The sequence below is a fragment of the Orbicella faveolata genome, unplaced genomic scaffold (assembly GCF_042242905.1).
Source record: "Orbicella faveolata isolate gen_17 unplaced genomic scaffold, um_ofav_v1 contig_13, whole genome shotgun sequence".
Taxonomy (NCBI): Eukaryota; Metazoa; Cnidaria; class Anthozoa; order Scleractinia; family Merulinidae; genus Orbicella; species Orbicella faveolata.
The window spans coordinates 29,565,001-29,580,421 of NW_028301540.1; the positions used below are offsets into that span (position 1 = coordinate 29,565,001).

The following is a 15,421-nucleotide window of genomic DNA, read 5'->3' on the forward strand; positions in this document are numbered from 1 at the left end:
CAAACAGCTTCACTTTGGCTCGATCGCTACCGTCAACGGGCCTGAAGAACTTATTCAGATCAGCTACATTGCTGTCATCAAAAGCCAAAATGACATCGAAATTACGAAAATCATCCTCGCGTACTTGTCTTGCTCTGTGGTGATTTGAAATTCCATGATCCCGCAGCACTTCCAAACCTCGGCTGTCCGATCGAAGTCCCTCGTGGAGGTCCAGTATCCCAGCGCTATCGATTTCCCATTCACTTCTATCGTCTCGCTTCTGAACAAGGCTTCGAAGGATTGCTTCCGCAGATGGAGAACGACAAATATTACCCAAACAAACGAAAAGGATCTTTCGAGCTCCAGATTCCGCCATCTTCGATTAACCGTGCACACGTCATTTATGCACAACAGAGTATACTCTTTTATAAAAGCCGCTGACCGGTGACAATTGATGAATTTTGATCGAAATCCAAGATGGCGGGTCAATCTGTTTCAGGGTTCAATGAATTATCTACATCAACAAATAGTTCAGATTCTACAAAACGACCTGGAACACCGCAGATAACGCCATCAGAACTCAGTCGTCCTGTCAACTTGCAAAGAATAGCACAAAGAAAAGCGCAAATTAAGACTCATCCGATTCGAAAAAAACTGGAGAAGTTGGGTGTTTATTCTTCGTGTAAGGCAAGTATGAACGGGAAAAAAGTAACTAACGCATGTGACGGTCACTCCTGTTGGATTAAACGAGTCTTTTTTTGTTTTTGTTTTTGTTTTTTTAATGTAATCTGTCTAAATCACCTCCCAATCCACCGTAGGAAAAAAGATGGCGGCTGTACATTTTACCACAATGCCTTGCGAACCTAACACAGTCCATAAGTCACAAATGAAGAAAGCCAAATCTTTACAACATTTGTCCCTGTACTATGGACATTGAGTAGCCTAGTTTTGAAGATTTAATAACGTTTCTGCACGTTTTTACGAACGTTGTTAAGGTTCCATGCGCTAAGAGTAAGTACCAGTTGCCATCTTTTTTCCTACAGAGGATTGTACAGCTGTTAACATCGAGAGATATTATGGTTAGTAATTGTTCACTGGTCCTTGATTGAAGTTTGCACAGGGTTCTTGATTTTTCTTTCCATCAAAACACAATGAAAATATTCAGTCATAGAACAGGCAATACTAAATATATGTCATGACATGGTCTGACCTTTGGGCATAACCACAAACTTAAGTTTTTTTATGCTTTAGTGTACTGTGGAGACCATTAAAAATCTATATTCACTTTTCTCTTGGTTAGTACTTAGAACAGACTCTAGACTAGACACTTTATTATTCAGCGATACCAATACCAGAACATGTCAAAATGTTAGCTTTCAAAACTTACATTCAAGTGGACACCTCTCTAAGAGAGACACTTTGCTCCATCCCTTCAGTGTCCGTATTAGAGAGGTTCGACTGCATTGTCATGTTTGATTCCAGAAAATATCTATACCTCCAACAAGGATGGCTATTCAATTTGCACCCGTGCCCCTTCCCTTCTGGAATTTCCAGTTTAGGTTCATACGTTCCCTTTAAACATTTGGCTATTGACACCCCCACCCCCTCAGAATTTCCAATGACCATCCTTGACCTTTGAGTGGGTATGGATATTTTCTGGACCAGCACATTTGTACTTCTAAACAAAATATGGCAAATAAAAAATAAGAATGCTGGTTCAAGGTTTTCATCACCCAAATTTATATATATTTGCATTAAATTCTTTTGCATATTTGTTTTTCAGGCTGAGGATTCCTGTAAATGTAATGGATGGAAAAATCCTAATCCCCCTCCGACACCAAGCAGAGTAGACCTTTCCCAGCCCCTTGCTAACTTAACAGACCCCTGTCGTAGCTGTGGCCACACCCTTGGAGCCCACATCTCGCATTTGCATGATATTCCAGAAGATGAACTAAATCGCCTCCTCTGCATGGTTGTTGATGTTGAGAACTTATTTATGTGTGTGCATAAGGAGGAAGATGCTGATACCAAACAAGTCTACTTCTACCTGTTTAAACTTTTGAGGAAAGGAATTCTGCAGATGTCAAACGTAACAGTGGAAGGACCACTTGGTACTCCTCCATTTGAGAAACCAAGCATTGGAAAGGTTTCGTTGTTCTTTTATCTGCTTATTAGTAATACCTTTATCCAAAATAATTTACATAACATTAAAAGTTACTGACCAGTGTGAACAGTTTATGTCCATGTAAGTTGTGAAATGGACAGCCGTACAAATATATTTGAATGTTAGATTTTTATTATGCACTGTTTCAAAGAGATTGTTGCCTGTTTGTTTCCAATCTTGGTACAGTACAGGCCAACTACCGACGTGTACTGTGGTTGTAAATTTATGAATGGAAGATGCAAATGTATGAACAATGAGGATAAAATCTCTGTAGTTCTTTAAGATTTAATTCCAGGGGGGACTTTCATATAAAAAAGATGAGGCTGCTCGTGGTACCTTTTAGGGGTTAAAAAAGCAGTTTTGTTATCTCTTAGGGTGTTCAGCCTCAAAAGGTCCACAGCAGGAGCTTTTGCAGTACCTTTTAGGGTATTGAGCCGAAAAAAAAATGACAGGAGATTACATGTATGTGTTGTTTTAGAATTGGTACCTCTTAGGGGTGAAAAGATTTCAAGCCACACCCACAAAACAGGATCTTGGCATCTCTTAGGGGTTCTTTTCAAAATTTCCCACAAACACCCCCTTGTTTTTATACGGGAGTCCACCCGGGATTTAATTGCTGTTTGGAAAGTACCTACCTGTACATTAGTTTACATACATGGAATCCATGCTGCAAGAAATTATTGTATTCTGTAGTTTTTTGGGGTTTTTTTAATATCCCATTGTATTATTTTTATTCAGATTTCTACAGTTGGTGTGATATCTCACAAGTTTTACTGACTTAAATAAGTGTAGATCTATGTAGATGTAGATGAAGACTATACATATTGTTAAGCATTAAATGACGTTGCATTCTAGTAAAAAATTGTCTGCTTCTCATCTTCTTTCATCTTGAAATCTCCAGGCTGTCCTCAACTTTGTGCTATATAAGTTTGGGCACCTTCCACAAAGAGAATGGCAAATAATGCATGACTTAGCCAAGATGTTTCTTCATTGTTTGAATCACTGGAAGCTGGAGACACCTACTGTGAAGAAACAGCACTCCCAGGGTGAAGACCTTGCAGCATACAAAGTCAATTACACAAGGTGAGTTTACACTGGTATCCCAACTGTGTCAGCTAGCTCTAATGTGGCTGGTGACAATTTCCAGCACTTTCCAGCAGTTACCTAATTGACGTATCAGTACAACCACACTTTATCAAGTGATGATACGACATTGCTATCACACAAATGCCCAGTCATTGGTGAGCAAGTTGTAATCATCTTCATGACATGATAGGTTACCCTAGCGATGATACAGCCTGTTAAAAACACCAAGGATATTTAGCATGAAGTGCTTATAATTCAAAGACAGCTCAATAAAATCCATTTTTGTTATCATATTTTGATACAACTTTTTGCAAAGTTTGGAAAAATTCTGTAGGGTGGGTTCAAGGCCACCCTAAATTTTTGAAAACTAAAAAAGTGCCCCGCACCCCCCCCCCCCCTACAGTATTTTATTTGTTTCTAATGCTAGCACAGAATTTAATCACTGTGCATTTTCTACTGTACACATTTAAAGAATTGTATATAGTAAGTGATTAGAAGTGCTTATCATGAAACATGTATATTTAGGTATGCTGTCTTTGTATGTTTCCACAGATGGTTATGTTACTGTCAAGTTCCAGTCTTCTGTGACAGTTTACAGAAGTATGACCCTACTGCGGTTTTTGGAAGGGCACTTTTAAGATCGGTGTTCTCTGTGATGAGACGACAACTATTAGAGAAGTTTAGAGCAGAGAAAGACAAAATGCCACCGGATAAGAGAACCATAGTTTTGACACACTTTCCAAGGTTTGTGCAGTGTGCTTTATATTGAGCAAGGAGCTTTAATCCAATCACTTACAGGAGGTATTAGTTACACCTGGATATTTAATAGTTTCTATTGATACATTTACCTACCTGTATATGTGAGGAAAATTATTGCTCATTATGCTTACTGTGTCTAGAGAAAATTAAGGAATCAGGTTAAAACTAGTATTTTGAGACTTGCCGACTGTCCTTAACCATTCGGTTTCAATGGTTATTTACGATTATTTTATGTGCAGTCACAAGAAAAGTAAATTTTGATCTTGCAAACAGGTTTCAGAAACAAAGAAAGTTATTGAAATGGCAGTTTGACAGTCTGTAAGACTGTTAAGTAGCTTTTATGACCCTAGCCTGCTGGGCAGATTTGATCCTGGGTCATAAATTGAATAGTCTTTTTATCATTTCAGATTTCTCTCGATGCTAGAGGAAGAAGTTTACGGTGATAACTCTCCTGTCTGGGATGATGATTTCACTGTACCCCAGTCATTATCTCTAGGTCCTTCAAGACTCTCGTCTCCTTTGACGCCATTGACAGATAGGGGAGACTCTCTTGTAGCTACTGCCAGGTGATATGATCGTCTGTTTCTTGTAAATGTAAATCAGTTGTTAATCTGTGGTTTAATGTGAGGGTCAGGGCTTTGTTTGTTTAAAAAGTGTTACTACATGTAGTGCAACTCATGCATAAGGTTCCATGTTTTATCACTCTTTTTTATTTTTGTAAATTAGACACAAAAGGCTATAATATTAATGATATACAAATAGTAAGTTGAAAGTTGTTTAATATGAATAAATTATTTTGTATCACTCCAAATCAATATTTTGTATAATTACAGGGTATTAGCCCAAGCATAGGTGTATAAGGTATAACTTGGTTAGTGATTATATTGTACACACATAACACATGAATTATGCAATTTGTTCTGAAGAAGACTGCTCGTTCTTTGCACTCGCATCCTTAAAACAGCTTAATTAAAAACCCTGCCTTTTCTGTAATCATGGTTTTAAAAGCTTGTGCGAACTTTTCTTTTGCCTGTAGCTCTGCAGTTGGTTCCAGTCTATCTTCTGTATCATCCATGCTTCAGTTATCAAATTCTACCTCACCTACTGAAGGTACAAGAACTATCCCATGTCATTCAGAAGACATTTGTGTTTTATATTGTGTTGCTTTCTTTTGCTGTCCACTTCTTGACTTTGAAGACTGTTTGTCTTGGTTAGCTCTGTAGTCATTTCAAGCAGTCTTGTCAGTAACAGAATAATAGGATCTAATATTATGTAATAAATAGATGTATTTATTGTTGATAAGTTATTTCAGTTGAAACTGCTATAATTGCAATGAATACATGTATATTTATATGGTGTGCATATGCATGTAATATTGTTGGCGTTGAAGTTGTTATTGTTGTTGTCATTTCCTCATCCCCATCTTCAGCTAGACTATATCAGTGTAATAAAAAAAACAAAATCATTGTAGGATGAAAGGAAATGTGTCGGGGACAATGGATTTTTTACGTGTTATATGTAGATTTAGCTAAGCCTAAAAGCGGAGCTTCTGATCATAATAAGGTTTTGCAAGGAATATCTTGGAGGGAAGTCAACAATGTACCAGGGGTTAACTCGCACTAAAATGTTGCCTTTGTATGTATCAAAGTAGGCCAATATTGACAGTTGTGGTCCATGTTTGTAACAGAGCTGACTGGTGAGAAAAGAAGCCCTGATGACGATGCACCTGTCAGCAACAGTGCAAAACGACAAAAACTAGCAGGTATAATGAAAGTAATCTTTTGATAAATTTATCTTCATTTGGAGCGAAACTGTGCGCATTTGTCAGCAGGTTATTATCTGTTCTGACAAGTGAACAATGAGACTGTTTTCCAAAAACAAATCTTGAAAAAAAAAATGGACAAAATTGAAGACAAATTTTCAGAGTCAGGGAATATTATTTGGGGTGGAGGTTTCAGATATTCCTAAGTTTTGGCTGGTTGTACCAAATGCATGTAAGAAAAAAAACATTTTGGATGATTATAAGCGGAAAATACTGGTCAGGAAAGATATCACATGTCAGCTGGGAGACAGATGCTCATATAAAATACACACAAGGACTTTGAAGGGTTTCTGACGCTTTTATTCAGTCAAAAAGTAGAGTGGGCTAACTAGCCTTCCAGTACACCCGCCCATCATGGTTCCTGGGCAGTTGCACATTTTGACGCACAATGGGAGGTGACCATGCTCCCAAGCTAAGTGAGCACAGGCTAGCAAAAAAATGTCATACTAACATGACAATGGAAACTAGTTTAGAGTTGTAAGCTACCAGTCTTTGATGCCTTCACAACATTGTTTTCTCCCTTTTTTGTAGGAGATGTACCTCTTGAAGTTTTGAATCAGATAGTGGCAACAATATCAGACCCTTCTGCCATGTTAGGTCCAGAGGTAAAGATCCAGATCTTGTTTTCATTTTTTGACAAAAAAATGGCCTACAAGTTTTGGCTAGTGATTGAAATTAATATCCTTGACCCCTTTGAAAGGAATATTTCATACGACGCGATTTTTAATGACTTTATTATGTATTTTCTCTCTTGTATTTTCGTTCCGAACGATCTCTTCGCAGCCTTCTGATCAACTGAAATTATATCGTTGTTAAAGGAGTTCAGTCATGGCATTTTGAGTTATTTTTGCCACATGCAAAATTACCTTTACATCGAAGGAAACCTGAAAATAGTAGTTTACTAAGACAGAGAAACACCAAAAAGATAATAATAAAACATAAAGGAACAAGGATGGCTAAGGATGGAGAAGATTAACACGGATTACAAACGACGAACTTGAAAAATTCAGGCTAAACTTTTCAAGATGAGCTCCTTCAGGATGTGCACGTCCTCACCCATATCCCCAACTCATTATTCTACAAATCTGCTAGCTCTAGTTAAACTGTTTCTACTCTTAGGGAGGCCTGTACCCTGGAACCCACAGCGCTAGAGACGAGGCAGCACGGTGCGAGGAAAGAAGAGGTGTCATTGAATTTCACGTTGTTGGAAACTCATTCAATAGACAGCCTTCACGGCAGACACTTCTTTGGCTTGTTGGATTGCAGAACGTGTTCTCATACCAACTGCCAAGAATGCCGAAAGAGTACATCGCAAGACTGGTATTTGATCCGTAAGTATCATTGTAAAGTTTACATACTGTTCTGAATCTTCAACGCCAAGGGGTCAACCATTTTCATGTACAGATCTCGCTAGACGAGTCGCGTTATCATAAGTCATGTCGTGATACTCATGGAGCTATCCTTACCGGAAGTTGACATACCCTACAGGAAGTCTGATTTCAATCACCGGAAGTCAAATCGTGAATGTCGAGTCATCAGGTCGAATCATAACGACTCGACTATACTAGCCTCCTACGTAGACGCTCTTTGGAGAAGGAAGATTGCGTGACGAGCCCAAAGAGCGTCTTAGTAGGAAGCTACGACTTGACACGTGTGGACAAAACTCGTTCCTTTAAGAAGTCGACTCGACACGCGTGGACAAAACTCGTTCTACTAATGACACCGCGTGAAAGAATGAGGGGGAAGGGTGGAAAATCTCGTCGAGGCGCACCAACTCGTCACAACTCGTTCCTTCAAACGTTGACTCCACCTATGATGCGTTTTAAGCCAAACGCGCATGCAGGCTACGTATGAAACTACGTCTGAAACGCTCGTGGTACGTTAGACAATGCTCCAAGAGGTCAGCGCTTACAAAAGGGTTTCCATTTTGCTTGACGTGAAGCTACTCATCCTGGACAAGACGTACATTTAAGCCTATAACAGTCCCCCGCCCCCCCCCCCCCCCCCGCTCCTTCCCTTCTCTTAAGATTTCAATTTGTCTATGCTCATTCATACCTCTGAATGGAGAGAAGTACTGTCAGAATGTGTAGAGTCTTACATGGACCTAAGTATATAAAACAAGGACTGGACCCTAGCAATGCTTAAACCCAGAACTGTAATTCTAGAGTCCAGTGCGCTACTCAAACTACAGGTTCGATCACATTAATCAGTGCATGCGATTTGAGGATGAGGAGAGATTGGACACCACTAATGGGAAGCTTTCAAGTTAAGAAGGGAAGAGGGAAACCGTATTACTGGCTTCCAGTCTTTTCTCTATCTTATACCAAGTTGATAACAGGTGACTTCGTACATTGGTGAATTTCTTATGTCGATTTTTTTTTGGCGATAATATTTTCAGGAAGCACAAGACTCTAGCTCTAGTCAAGGACAATAAACCGATTGGTGGAATTTGCTTCCGAATGTTTCCCACCCAGAATTTCACAGAAATCGTCTTCTGTGCAGTGACCTCCAATGAACAAGTCAAGGTATTTGCATGAATGTTTCTCCTAGCAAATCTTGTTAGATCCATTCAAATGACGACCTTAAGCGTAATTTTTGATTGGTTTTTCATTTTCAGGGTTATGGTACACATCTAATGAACCATCTCAAGGACTACCATGTTAAACATTCTGTGCTGAATTTTCTTACTTACGCCGACGAGTACGCTATTGGATACTTCAAAAAACAGGTAATTTGAAGTACAAATGTTGTTGCTTTTAAACTCGTTGATAAATGCGAAAGTTAAAGCAGTAAAACTGATGTGTGGGTAGTAGGTAGGTTAACTCTTTTGCGGGCCAAGTGGCCCATTAGGGCGGAGCTTATCCCGGTTTTGGTAGCATGAAGTGACTAGCGAGAGAGATTTATTTCTTGAACTGGTTTTAAATGCTTGCAGGGATTCAGTAAGGACATCAGAATGCAAAAGTCGTCCTACATTGGATACATCAAAGATTACGAGGGCGCCACATTGATGCATGTAAGTATTTCTCATTACATTATTTGGTTAGAAAGTGAAGTGCATTTTTGGAAGCTTTTATTTGTTGTTCATCGTTCTCTTTTCTTTTCTCCTCTATGTAAGTGTCATGTTTCACTTAAGTGACGAAAGCAGCGAGAAAATTACTTGATTTTATCGGAAATATATGCCCTCGGGTGCTGAATTTCAAATTTTGTTCTTCTTTCCTCAATATCAACGTTTCTCGCTCACTTAATCACCTTCTTTTCTTCCTTCAGTTTCTTTTGCTGTCGTTTTCTACCTCACGTATAGTGTTGATAAATTATTTCAGAGTACATTTTCAATTCGTTACCACTGTCCTGCTCCCAGTGTCCTTTGCACGGATCAATGTTTCTTTTTTTTTTGCTACTTTTGACACTGAAGTTTAAAACCTTACTGCTATGTCCAAATATAAAAGGTATTACAGGGCAATGTCAATTCCATACTTTGCTGTCTCTCGTTTTTCAGTGCGCGATCAATTCGAGGATTCAATACACGGAATTTTCAACCATTATCAGAAAACAGAAAGAGGTGGGTGGCTTTGTAGCAGTGACCACAAACAGTAAGGAGTTTAGGGAGCTTTAGCAATGACGATGGCGGCGCTGAGGACGACGCCCAGTAAAAAATGGATTTACATTTTACCTTCGAATGTCGCAGCTGTGTACATCTGTTCAGTGCGCCCATCGGTCTAAAAACATGCTCAGTCTAAATATGCAGTGACGGCGTTCAATTCCAAAGGAAGAGATCAAAATTTAGCCATTGCGGTTCACGTTCTCCAAAATACGAACTTGGTCATTTCACGTTGTTGTTTTGCAGTTGAGGGGTAAGAAATGTACGAAAATTCAAAACGCACTTGCAGAACCATTGTTTTGCTCATTAAACCTTTTATTTGGTGACGGTCTCGTTGGCGTCGCCGGCGACGCCGGGGACAACGTCGTTTAAAAAATGATTTCATATTTTACCTACGAATCTCGTTGTCCTCTAAAGACATTTATTGTTTTTATCACTGTCACAGCTATCCCGAAACTGAATCTGGGACAGTGCGATAAATTTGAAATAAAAATTTAAAAAATTAGCCTTCGTGGTTCATGTTCTCCAGACAACGCAGAATTTGGTCATTTCACGTTGTTGTTTTGCAGAGGACGGTCAAGAAATGTACCAAGGATTGTAACGCTCGTGCACAGCCAAAAGAGCCATTGCTCTGCTCATTAAACCTTTTGTTTGGTGACGTTCTCGTTGCCGTTGCCATCGAGGTTTGCTTAGGCCAAGTTCAGACGCCGTACTTCTCATGAGCCGAATCGAATGCAAATGAGAAAAATCCTTTGTCCTCCCATTAACATTCGATTCGGGTTATGTGAAGTACGGCGTCTGAACTTGGCCTTAAGCTCTCTATTATCGATTGTACTACAATTTAGTTTACTAAAAAGACGCTTCTTTGCCTCTTTCTTATAGATCGTGAAGAAACTAATGGAGAGGAGGCAGGTGGAAATTCGTAAAGTTTATCCAGGGTTGAAGTGTTTCCAGGAGGGAGTGAGGCAGATCCCTGTAGAGAGTATTCCAGGAATCCGTGAGTATAATACAACCTTGCTATAACTAATATCCAAAGCTAAGATCCAACGACATCTCTGGCGACTGATCTAATCTCAACTGTGTCACGGTTCTCTTACATCAGGAATTCCTGTGTGACATACCCCAATGGAGCGGACTACCCAATGTAACGCAATCCTATTCACCTGTAACGCACGTCCATCTAATGTTTCGTTATGTATAGTGATCTGCAGTAATTAAGGAATGTTTTGGACCACTCTTCAGCTGTCAAAATAAGTCAGTCTTTGATGTTAAATCCTTCTGGATTAATTTAGTTTGGTTCAGTCAACTAACATTATGTTTATTTAAACCCATACAGGTGAAACGGGGTGGAAACCCTCGCTGACCAAAAGGTGGGAAAAGTTCCCTTAATTAGAGTACCACATTACCCAGGGAGAATTTTCGCTATTATTTTTCATGTATCAGTACATTGTCAATGAGTCAGTGGAGAGAATAAATAAAATCTTCAGCTAGGGGTATCATTGTTGACTGCTTTAAAAATGTATTTGCGCTACGCTTTTAACGAAGACTTGGAAGCCACTACTTTGCCATGCCTGAAAAGTTGAAATGTTTCCAAATTGTCAGAATTAACACTTTTTAATATTATTTGCCGTGGAGTGCTCTGTGCGGATGATCCGAAAGGTCTTAGAATTTGCTGTGTTCTCAAGTGAATATACTTGAAATTGCATTTATCTTTGTAGGGAAGTTGAACTTTTTTTGAGTACTTGAATTTTAACTGTATTTCATTTTAATCGTTTTAATTCGGAAATAAAATGTAAAGGAGCTCAATTTCTTACCCTAAGGCTGTTGTTTAAGCGATTTCGTGATGAAGTTGTTAATCGAAAAATGCCGTGATAATTTTATAAAGTAATAGTTTAGGGCTTGTATATTTAGCGGGTGCTTGAATTGGCAATTTTATTTAAGAAAGCGAAACGCTCTTGGCAAAGGTTTTCATTAACTTTTAACATCCTGTTGACGCCATTATGTTGGCTTTCTTGTTGCTTTGCCAAATTCAAAACCCAATTTGTCTGCTGGGCGGGAAATTCAATGCCGCCACATGTCGAAGGTTTATACTGCACTGCTCAATAATTCAACGAAATGTCTTGACTGTTTGTTTCAGTGAGGATGCCGCGACCGACGCGGACCAGTTGCAGACTCAGTTGAAAAACATCTTGACGCAAGTCAAGGTTGGTGAAGTCTCATGCTTGCAGATATAAGTTTTCAAATTTGCGTTTTATTTATCCTTCCCAATCTTCGCCATCCTTCACCATCTTTGCTTCCATTTGGCTTGCTTTAGTATTTTCTTACCTCAGGGAACTATTTTTTTGGAGGTGCTGATCATTCTTAACGTAATTTTATGAATACTTACGACCACAGTGAAGCTCTCTGAGAAAACTCCGTTGCCATATTTTTCTCCAGTCACTTATGACCAAGGCTGGTCTTTTCTGATAAATCAGCATACTAAACTGGACTAAATTTTTTTCTAGAATCATGCTAGTTCTTGGCCTTTCCAAAGACCCGTGGAAATCTCTGAGGCACCAGATTACTACGATCACATCAAGTACCCAATGGGTAAGTTTAAAAGACAACATTAAAATCCGTTTCTTAGTCGCCGTCGACACTTCTTCTTCTTTAAGCCATAAACCCCTGGAGGTATTGGCCCGCACCCGTCCACACTACGCAGGAGGAATTTGAAAACGGAGGACTCACTCTGCGAACGCATCAAATGTTTTCCGTCTACACTACGCCGTAGGAATTTGAAAGCGGAGGACTCACGCTGAAAACGCATCAAATGTTTTCCGTCCACACTACGCCGGAAGAATTTAAAAACGGAGGTTTCATTCTGAAAACGCATCAAATGTTTTCCGTCCACACTACGCCGGAGGAATTTGAAAACGGTTATCAGTTTTGGATTTGTGTTTGAAGAAACCTCGGTTCACGGAAATCACATGATTATCGAGATGCCATCGTTTTCGAAAAGCTCCGTTTTCAAAATGTTTTCCGTCCACACGAAAAGGAAAACGCGGATTTTCTGATGCCTCCGGTTTGAAGAGCGTTTTCGAAAAGCTTTGTTTTCATGACGGATTAGTGTGGACGGTAGGCCTAACCGTAGAAATAAACCTCCGTTTTCAAATTGCTCGGGCGTAGTGTCGTCGACGGCGCCTTAGATTTTGTCTTCGCAGTAATTTTTAAAACCACGTGGTTTCCAGTAAATTTACGTAGCCTATCAGCTGAGGAGACGTTTTGCAGTTGACCAATCACAAACGACGACACGGGCAAGCCCCTGCAGTGGCGGGAATATTCTGAGTTCATGGACAAATCAACTCTGCTTTAGCTAACTCTAGTGCCAAACATTAAGCAAAAGTAGATTTTGTTGGCTTCACAGGAAATTACTTCGAATTGGTCGTAAGTGTACTGAGAGACAATTTTTTCTTTTTAAGTGCTATTTTCTTCGTTATCTCCGGTAAATTAACATCAGAATTATTCAGATGCATGAAGCATCATTTGCAATCATTTGGATTTAACCATACTTCCTTGCTGAACTTTAATCAATTTATTCAACATTTTGAAAGATGTTAATATTGTAAGTACTCAGTTCCATCGTATGCACTGTTCGTAAATCCTTTTTCCCGAGACTCATTGCAAAATTTATTTATTTGTTTTAATATGCGTCTGAATCAGAATAGGAACGCTCTCTATATAAGTAATTTTTAGTGAAGTGCCATCGGCTAGTTAACGCATTTGGGCTTTTCGAATATCTTGGCTTTTTGTTATGTAGATCGTGCTATTTTCGCGTTCGCTCTACGCGGATGTTAAAGAGAACTAACGAGTTAAAATTCAGAGCAATTTATGTGTCGTCAGTTAAACATTTTACGAGATGAGTGTCTTCATACGATACGGCAATTTGTCAATCAGATTTAAGGCGAACAAGGGGAAAGAGATTTAATGGCTGTTCTATAACACTATGTTTTACCGTCTTTTACCAGATGACGATTTCACTTAAATGTCAGCTCTTTACTATATTACTTACTAAGAGTTTTCATGACCCAAAATGTACTTAATGATATTAAATATTCATGAGAAAGGCTTCTTCCCTTTCAGTTTTTCTTCAACATCTGTCAGTCAAGCTTAATCTATCAGTCGAGTGCATTAGCACAATATATTTTGGCGGCTCTTATAACAGCTTTTGTTAGGTTTAATCACACTGTGCTTTAAATCCTTGTATGTCTGGGAGAGTGATCAAGATTTAATTTCTCTCTCCGGCATCAATACATTGTCAAGTATGCAGTAAGGGAGAATTAAGAAAATAAGAATGCGAGTGAATAAGAATGCGAGTTTGTTGGGCGAACTAGGGTGTGTCAAAAAGCGCTCTGGAACAAGAGTAACTTTCCTAGTGGGTTATTTGTCGAGGTAAAATTGAAATCCAAACGGGAACGAGAGTTTCACTTTCAAGAGTTTAAACTCTCGCTATTTTTTGCCGTAAGACTTATTGATGACTGCCGTGTTTTGAATCTGCTCATATCATCCGTATTCACCTCTTACTAACTGGCTTCGAGGTCTGCACTTTAAGTTACGGAGCGAGTTTTGTCCCTATCGATTTATGGCGCAAGCGCGGAGCTCTCGCGCCATAAATCTAAAGGGAAGAAACCAGGATCCGTAAATTACAGTGCGGAACGGGTAGACGAGGTACGTAAGTCATTTATTATATCTCTCCGTGTACATGACGGGAACAGTTTCAAATTTTAACGGGCCGTGCAATTGAATACGCCGAGCTAAATTGGCCAATCACAGCGCGCGTTGTAATTAAAAGGTGACCAAAACTTGGAATCGAGGAAGGGCTGAATTGAGCGCGGAAACTTAGGGAGACTTCTGTTTGCTGGTTCTATAACTCTACTTATTCAGGGGACTTTGTATTTTTCTTATTTCTCAGATCTCCGCACAATGACGGAGAGGCTAAAAAGCGGGTATTTCAGTTCCAAGAAGTTGTTTATCGCCGATATGATGAGAATTTTTACAAACTGCCGAACATACAACGCTCCAGAGACTGAGTACTACAAGTGCGCTAACACGGTGGAGAGGTTTTTCCTAAGCAAAGTCAAAGAACTCAGAAAGACGTGAGTTCCTTTGTGGTTGTACGGGAAACACCAGACGTGAAAAACATTTCTTCTCCGGGACCACAGCGTTATTTAAAACGACCATGGCTCTGAAAAGTAAAGTGGAAAGAGATTAAATAGATTTCTCCTCCGAAAATATTTATTGAACAGAAAAGACCTCGTGAAAAATAGAATATCTATACATTGTCACAAAAGAAATTGACCAAAAGATTACCAGTTGTGATGGAAAGCCTTCAAGCAAAAGATCGTCCTTTTCCATCCAACCGAACTCCCTCCCCCACACCCGCCCAAAAAAAATGTCAAAGCAAGCTACCTCGTATAACATTATTGTATTCCGTACTGCGGAACTCCGTCTACAGAACAGTTTGTACGTATACCTGAAAAGGGTATCTATGCGGGAAAAATAAAGAACTTAATTTTGATTTGTTGTTGTTGTTGTTGTTGTTGCTGTGTTGGAGTGTACTGGCTATCCCCTATCCGTCTGTGTGGTCATAGGCTTCTTAAATTTCAACATTTCTTAGTGAAAATAAGGTTCCTTTTTCTTGGTGCCTAACACTGTGTATTTCTTTGAAAAAATGAGAAAGCTAACTTGCCCGTAATCTAAGTCTCCATTCTTCATGTTCTTAGGTGTCTTCCAGCGATAATTAAAATTTTGAATAGTAGGAGATCAATTTTTTTCTTTTTTTGCTAGTAAAACTCCTAACCACACGAAAGACAGTTAAGCCATTATTTACCTAACAGGCGCGCGCACAGCCCATGCTAACAAAACATTTTCCTCTTTGTTAGCATGGCATAATGGTCCTTGCGGAACCGGAAGATCTAACCCTACGCAAGACCAAACTGCTTTCTGATACCAAAAACATGCGCTAGATTCACTTGCG

At 39.3% G+C, this 15,421-nt stretch overlaps 3 protein-coding genes across 3 annotated transcripts in view; 1 reads left to right on the plus strand and 2 right to left on the minus strand.

The window, feature by feature from the left end:
* The window catches only part of LOC110055036 (low molecular weight phosphotyrosine protein phosphatase-like), a 640-nt gene extending 250 nt beyond the window's left edge, over positions 1-390 (minus strand). The window contains exon 1 of the mRNA XM_089286008.1: positions 1-390. This exon is cut by the window's left edge and continues 250 nt beyond it. Within this exon, the coding sequence (XP_089142134.1) occupies positions 1-355 (355 nt within the window). The 5' untranslated portion in view covers positions 356-390.
* The window catches only part of LOC110053644 (uncharacterized), a 294,177-nt gene that overhangs the window by 257,362 nt on the left and 21,394 nt on the right, over positions 1-15,421 (minus strand). The gene's annotated exons all lie outside the window — the stretch shown is intronic.
* LOC110055037 (histone acetyltransferase KAT2A-like) lies at positions 406-14,962 on the plus strand. The gene is made up of 18 exons (XM_089285972.1): positions 406-666; positions 1,763-2,125; positions 3,045-3,226; positions 3,782-3,973; positions 4,396-4,554; positions 5,025-5,098; positions 5,676-5,750; positions 6,342-6,415; positions 6,930-7,141; positions 8,209-8,335; positions 8,428-8,538; positions 8,743-8,823; positions 9,307-9,369; positions 10,291-10,405; positions 10,745-10,778; positions 11,546-11,612; positions 11,913-11,997; positions 14,357-14,962. Exons 1-18 carry the CDS (start codon positions 457-459, stop codon positions 14,542-14,544), a joined length of 2,412 nt encoding a protein of 803 aa, XP_089142098.1. The 5' UTR covers positions 406-456; the 3' UTR covers positions 14,545-14,962.